The sequence below is a fragment of the Dinoponera quadriceps genome, unplaced genomic scaffold, assembly GCF_001313825.1.
Source record: "Dinoponera quadriceps isolate SergipeBrazil2010 unplaced genomic scaffold, ASM131382v1 scaffold1565, whole genome shotgun sequence".
Classification (NCBI taxonomy): domain Eukaryota; kingdom Metazoa; phylum Arthropoda; class Insecta; order Hymenoptera; family Formicidae; genus Dinoponera; species Dinoponera quadriceps.
In genome coordinates, this window is record NW_014556124.1 from 1,194,736 (window position 1) to 1,200,944 (window position 6,209).

The window sequence follows — 6,209 nt, forward strand, 5'->3', positions numbered from 1 at the left end:
AGAAATTTTATCTACATTTTTTCCTCCAATCAAAACGCGTTTGGTTGTCCATTGTTAAGTAGATCCAACCGAAATCATTCTTCAGTGCATACGACTGACAGTCGTTGCGGTCAGCTTCATCAACTTCATAAGATTCATGAGGTGTTCTCTAATTTGCGAAAATTTCTAATTCAAACTGGTTCTCTATGCGTGTTCATTTTACACGCCATCAACACAATTACACTGTTATAATTACGACGTACGTAGCACCGTAGTTTTAACCCTCGCAAGGAAAAGTGGAGTAGAAGGGCGTGAATAAAAAGGTGGGGTCACTCATGACCTAAATATATGCATACACGGAGGAAAACTTTTTGCCGGCACAGCAAATTCGTCGGTATTTGTACGCTCAGTCAGAGACGTACGGGAGCGGCCCAGTTTCGCCGTGTCGGGTCTTAACGGTGAATTTTTTCCCGCTCATCGGACCCGACACTTTGCGACGTCTTACGACTCTGTCCATAAAGATCGGTGCGCCCAGCGATATGATGATGAAACAAATAAATAAAACCCGAACGCGTAACGTATCGGTACGATACGCGCAGTATCGTCGCCGCGCGATCGAACGATATTTGCCTCCCTCTCTCCCCCTCTCTTTTTCCTGACGATAGGGTGTCTCGTTGTAACGAAATTTTCACAGTCTCCAGTTGCCGATGATGGAGAACGGCTCGTAAGCTCCTTCGGGCTTTTCCAATATTTGCCGTGAGATCCCCGCGATCGGCTACGGTCGGGGCCGAGAGAGACGCCTCTGAAAATTTAATTTACCCCCGGCGCTCGCGATTTTATCGTTTCGGATCCCACAGCGTTGCTCTCTTTGTCATCGGATAGCTAAGTGCGCACGAGGAGCGTTATTACACTGTTAAAGCCGCGGTAACACCTCGGCGTGACCTTGCGTATCGCTGCCGCCGCTGTTTCACGAGGGTATTTTCGGCGCGTAGTCGCGGTGGAAAATCGTTTCCCGTCTCGCCGAATCCATCCCCGCGCGTATTAGCGCGCTCACGTAAAAGTAATAACCGACGGGAGCCTCGACGGCGACTCGACAGCCGGGAAATCTCGCGGTTCGGACGATTGGCGCGCGCGCGACACGATGCGGTTGTCGCGAAATAGACCGTAGAAGCGGGAAAATTGGGCCACCACATCGCGCGTCGAGACGAGAATTCGGGGTTCTCCCGATCGGTGCCAGATGCCCCGGACGTTACCACAAAGACGACAAAGGCGCGCCGCATTTTTGCGCGCGTCTCGCTCTACGCTCCTGGCGGAAGTTATTTACGATGTACGCTCCGGGCCGTATGTATGTATCTCGCGCGCGCCTTCTAAATCCGCGGCTCTCGCTGTGGCGAGGAGGCTATTACCGTCGCAAACCGCTTCGATTACGCGACCGATCGGCGATAAGGCGCGATCGGGAGAATCGCCGAGAGAGACGCGCGCGAGGCGGAGGCAATAACCCGGGAGTTGTCGTGCCGGGCCGTAAGTCGCGATGAAAAGACGACTGAGGAGCTGATTGCTTATCTTCCGAGAGATCGGTGGAGGTATTGGCCATGGCGGTTTCTTCCTCTGTCCGTCACCGGTGAGATAAGATCCGCCCGGGATTTCGAGTCGTCGAGCACCACCGGTGCGCCGTTATTTTCGACCCGAGGCACAAATCACACGCTAATTATTCAGTACATCCGTCCGTCCGTTCAAAAGGCGCGGACGCGCCGGCCAGACTGCCGAGCGCGTTTCTGCCAAGTATTTCAGCCTACCCGCCGCCCACCTTTCGGATCCTCCCTCTCTGTCTGTTCCTCTATATCCGCCGCCGCGTATGTGTGTGTATATATATATATATATATACGTATATATATTTAATATAGTAAACACACGCGCGCACATGCACGCGTCATTGCGCCACGTGTCAAAATATCGCGCACGGCCGATCGGCGGTCGCGGCTGCTCGCCGCGTTACTCGCCGATCGATTCGCGCCGAACGATCCGACGTCGCGATAACGATGCGCGATCGACGGTGATCGCGACTAACGTCATTCCGCTTCGTATCGAACGTGTGACACCCGGCCGTCAGCGACAGCGTTCCGCGACTAACAATGTCGGACTAACCGACGTGCCAGCAGGCTCGCGCGCGTCCGGTGGACGAGATTTTCTCGAGGGCGGAAGAACGCGCCTCTATCTACCGGCGCGTTTTGCTCTTTCTGCCGGACAGGAAGTTCAAAGGGGTAGCGCGTGCACACGTACGCGAGGCCACCCCACGTACGACCCTCTCTCGGGGTCACGGGATCAGTCGTGCAAAAGGGCCGATAATCGAGCGTGCAAGCAAGCCGCCGCGCCGATAAGCATCCGAGTGAGGCAAAATTTCCCATCGATCCCCGCCGGCTCGCTTCGTCGATTCGCGATTTCGGGCGCGATGGGAAATTAGCGCGCGTGCGCGCGCGAGCCTCCCTGGGGAGGAGGGAGCGAAGTCCCAGGGAAGTTTCCCCAGTGAGTCGGCAGGAAGTGCTCAAGGAATGTTTGTCTCCGTACGAGTGCCCTCACGGTGTGCCCGCTTGTGATGCGGTGAATTCCTCGAGACGGACAACTCCCGCTCGCTCCGAGCCTCCCTTCGCGAAAGACACCTTCGCTTTGCCGCGGGGCGCACGCTTTTTCAGAGAGCTTTCGGGAAACTTGTAGCACCGCTATTTTATAGCTAGCTTCCGGATCGTTCGCCGCGCTGAGGAGAGAGTATTTGAAAATTCACCGAGTTGCCTCGCGGAATGATGTTATTATAATGTAATTATTACATTACTGTAAAAAACCTGCTTCTGCACGATTATATGACGTTACACGTGACTGTGATATTCTTGCTTGTATATGGAAATATCTGTCCTTGATTTGAGATTTATCTCCTTTCTGTATTAGAATATATTTTCCCACCTAATTTACGAGACGCTCGCTGTGCTTGCGCATGCTTGCCGTACGCTCGTGGAAAATATCATTTTCGACTGGCAGCTGCGACGGTAGTCGGCGGCGGGGTAGAGGGGAATCTATTTTGATAATTGTCGAGCGGAGTCGGACGGCGTTATTCCAAGTTGCTCGCACTTAGTTGGAAATAATCTCGCAAAAGTTTCGACGTAATGACAAATGGCGCGAGGATGGTCCCGGGTCTCGGCGGCCGACGACCAGAGAAACAGGGACGAAAGTCAAACCGAGGTTCGAGATACGTGTTGGCCGCGGCACAATAACGCGTGCGGATCTGGGAAATAACGGTGACGGCGACTTACGAAACTAGCCGTACGAAACCGCCAGTTTCGCCACGGCGGTTTTCCGCTTGTGTAATGGCGTAAATGGTTTTGCAGCGCGCGTCCGCGCGAATTACAAAGCCGCCCGGCGTGTCCCGACCCTTCCTCGCCGGACTGGGAGGTCGGAAAAAGCGGCCATAATTCGAAGTTCGATTTGGTAACTATATTTAGTAACTTTTCGAATCGATGATCAGAGAAATCTCCGAGGTCGGATACACAAAATTTGAAATGGCGGATTGAAATGCAAAAAATAGTCGTACTTTGGTATTGAAGAGATTGTTCTTGAAGTTACCGGACACCAGTCCAAGAATTGCGAAATTAAAAATGGCGGATCCAATATGACCAAGATATAAAAAATGCTACATGCTACGGTAATTGTACAACTGCCGTGAAACTTTGGAAGAAGCTGTAAGAAGAGCTGCACATTACAATGAAATACTCTTCCGTGCTATTTTCCGTATCGAATTTTAGCCATTTTTTTAGGCCCGCCTATAATTCGACCGTTTCAGCTCGCTTTCGTTTCTCCCCCACCCCCCTGTACGCAACCTCGCTGTACGAGGAATTCACCGTCGTCTTTCACAAAGGACGACAATGATAACGGAGATGAACGGCGAGGATGATAAGTATCACACCATCGATCGCGGCGGCACGTTTCGATACGTTGGATAAACGCGACGCGCGCGCGGCTCTATCTGAAACTTCGCGAGCGAGAGAGATAGAGAGAGAGAGAGAGAGAGGCGCGACGTTTAATCCTTTTGTCGCAAAATTTGTCGAAAGGTCCCTGTGACTCCGGGAACCGATGTCACACGAGCAGATATTCCGCCGTCTGCTGAAACGGACGAATGAAATAGCGTTGTTGGTTTTGCGGCAACGAGCGTATAAGGGTGGCTTGTCAGAGTGTCTGTGTGTGTGTGTGTGTGTGTGTTAGAATGCACGCGCGTGCAAATCAAAGGGGTGAAAACGTCGCCGTCGCACACCGCCTCCATTTTCTATTCTTCCAGACTCCCACCCAGAGCTACCGGACGAACCCGACGTTACCAGGTAGTCCGATAATCAAGTTATTCTAGGTTTGTGTGCGCCGCCGGCGAACAGCCGGCTAACAGGAGTTTCCCGATTCTGTCGTCGGAGTCCCTCCGCCGTGTCGCCACCGCCGCCCGTTGCCCCTTGTTCTCGTCGGTTCTGTCTTCCTATTTTCCACTCACCGACGTGGCGGGTGATAAATTTGTTTACACTTGCAGATCCCGCGGCCGGACGCCGCGAAAGTTGCATACGAACGAGGGTGGTTGCGTACGAACGAGCGCAGGGAGCGCGATCGATGGCACCCGCGTCCTGTCGGATTGTTGACAGATCGCCCGATCGTTTTTTTTATTTTCTTTTTTTTAAAGAAACTCGCAATCACCGAGGCTGAAAATTGACTCCGGGGCGAGGCTTGAGAATAGTTGTTACGCCAACGTCGGAGTCAAATCGCAAAGAAGCGAGGCCGACCGCGTGAACAAAGAAATCCCCGTCGCGACTTCCCGCTGTGGACACGGTATAATAAACGTTTAAACGGCGTTAAGAATGAATTATTTGTCGCATCTCTCGGAGGAGAGGCTTTAGAGTCTGAATCCTCTTATCAGAGCCGGTTGTCAAAGAGCGGATCGCGCACCAGCCGGAAGGCGCTTTCGCCTCGCGACTGCTCGTTCTCCTCTAATCGACTCATAGAGCCAGGTAGGAGGGTAAAAGTCAAAGGTGAGCAAAGGGCGAGCGGACACGGCTTGCGAGATTGCACCGGTAGTTCTGTTAATGGATCAGCGCGATAAGTGCGACAGTGGTCGTTAAGGCGTAGCTGTTGTGTGAAACGTCGGCCTTTTTTGCCCCGGTCGAGATCCGCGTCACGGCTGTCGCTCCTCGTCTATCCAATTAGAGGCCGCAGGATCGGGATCGCGTTTAGAATCGATAGATACTTCGATAACACGTGTACGACGATTCTAAGACGTTTCACCCTCGGAATAACCGACGGATTTTGTTGCGACAGCAATGAAATTTGTTGTGCCGGCAGATTATCTTTCTCCATGAGGAAACCAGTCGTCTCATTGGATCACGCTGACAGCGGCAGTTGTCCAACTGGACCCAATTTTTTTTTTCCGAGTAATAAAGAAGTTAGAAAGAGTAGCGGGGGAGTACAGCGTCTTGCGCAAAACGTGAAAGGGGAGGTAAGCGAGAGGAAACGCGTGTAGGCGTTGAAGTGTTATTTTCGTAGTTAACGGCGGGTGTAACGAGGTCCTAGGAGAAAAAGCTCCTACGCGAGGAGGCGCGAGATATAATTTGAGGTTTCATCATCGGTAACGCGCGGCACGGGTTACGTGTGTACTAAACCCTACGTTCCCTGTAGAACACGGGGTAAGTTTGGGGGCGCAACGGACCGCTCTCGGGTACATTTGCATAGAGCCGCGGAATTTGCATAAGAAACCCTCGCGCCTCTGTCATACGTAAATATCCGTCCTTCGTGAAGGCCGGGCGCGGCGCGGTAGTCGCTCTTAATTTTCTCATCGCGACAGTCACGAAAATTCCCAACGGTGTAATTGCGGCGGTCCTGCGAGATAGAGAGAGAGAGAGAGAGAGAAAGATGGCTTCCTCTTGCGTTTCCGCGGAAAACAGTTGGACGTTGCGGACAAAGTGGCCGAAGCACCGAAGTGTCGAGTCTGCGAACGTCATTCGTCTCGTAATAAGTTCCCGGGCGAGCATCCCCGAGAATCGTCGGCGTGAGAAAAAAAGAAGAAGGAAGGGAAAGCAGCGCGGAGGAACGTCTGAGACGTTCGCGAGGGAATCGTGATGTAGCATTCAGATGGAACATTATCGACTACGTACGCGAGAACGTTCTTCGAATGCGGATCCCCCGAGCGGTTTGCAGGACAATACGGGGAAAGA

At 52.6% G+C, this 6,209-nt stretch overlaps 1 protein-coding gene across 7 annotated transcripts in view; it reads right to left on the reverse strand.

The window, feature by feature from the left end:
* Positions 1-6,209, reverse strand: part of LOC106746723 (dipeptidyl aminopeptidase-like protein 6) — an 81,910-nt gene that overhangs the window by 15,263 nt on the left and 60,438 nt on the right. The window contains exon 1 of one of the 7 annotated variants that reach the window (XM_014623598.1): positions 1,543-2,063. The exons of the other annotated variants lie outside the window; for them this stretch is intronic. Coding sequence (XP_014479084.1) covers positions 1,543-1,573 — 31 coding nt within the window. The 5' untranslated portion in view covers positions 1,574-2,063. Of the gene's footprint in view, positions 1-1,542; positions 2,064-6,209 lie in introns of those variants that run through there. 7 annotated transcript variants of the gene reach the window in all.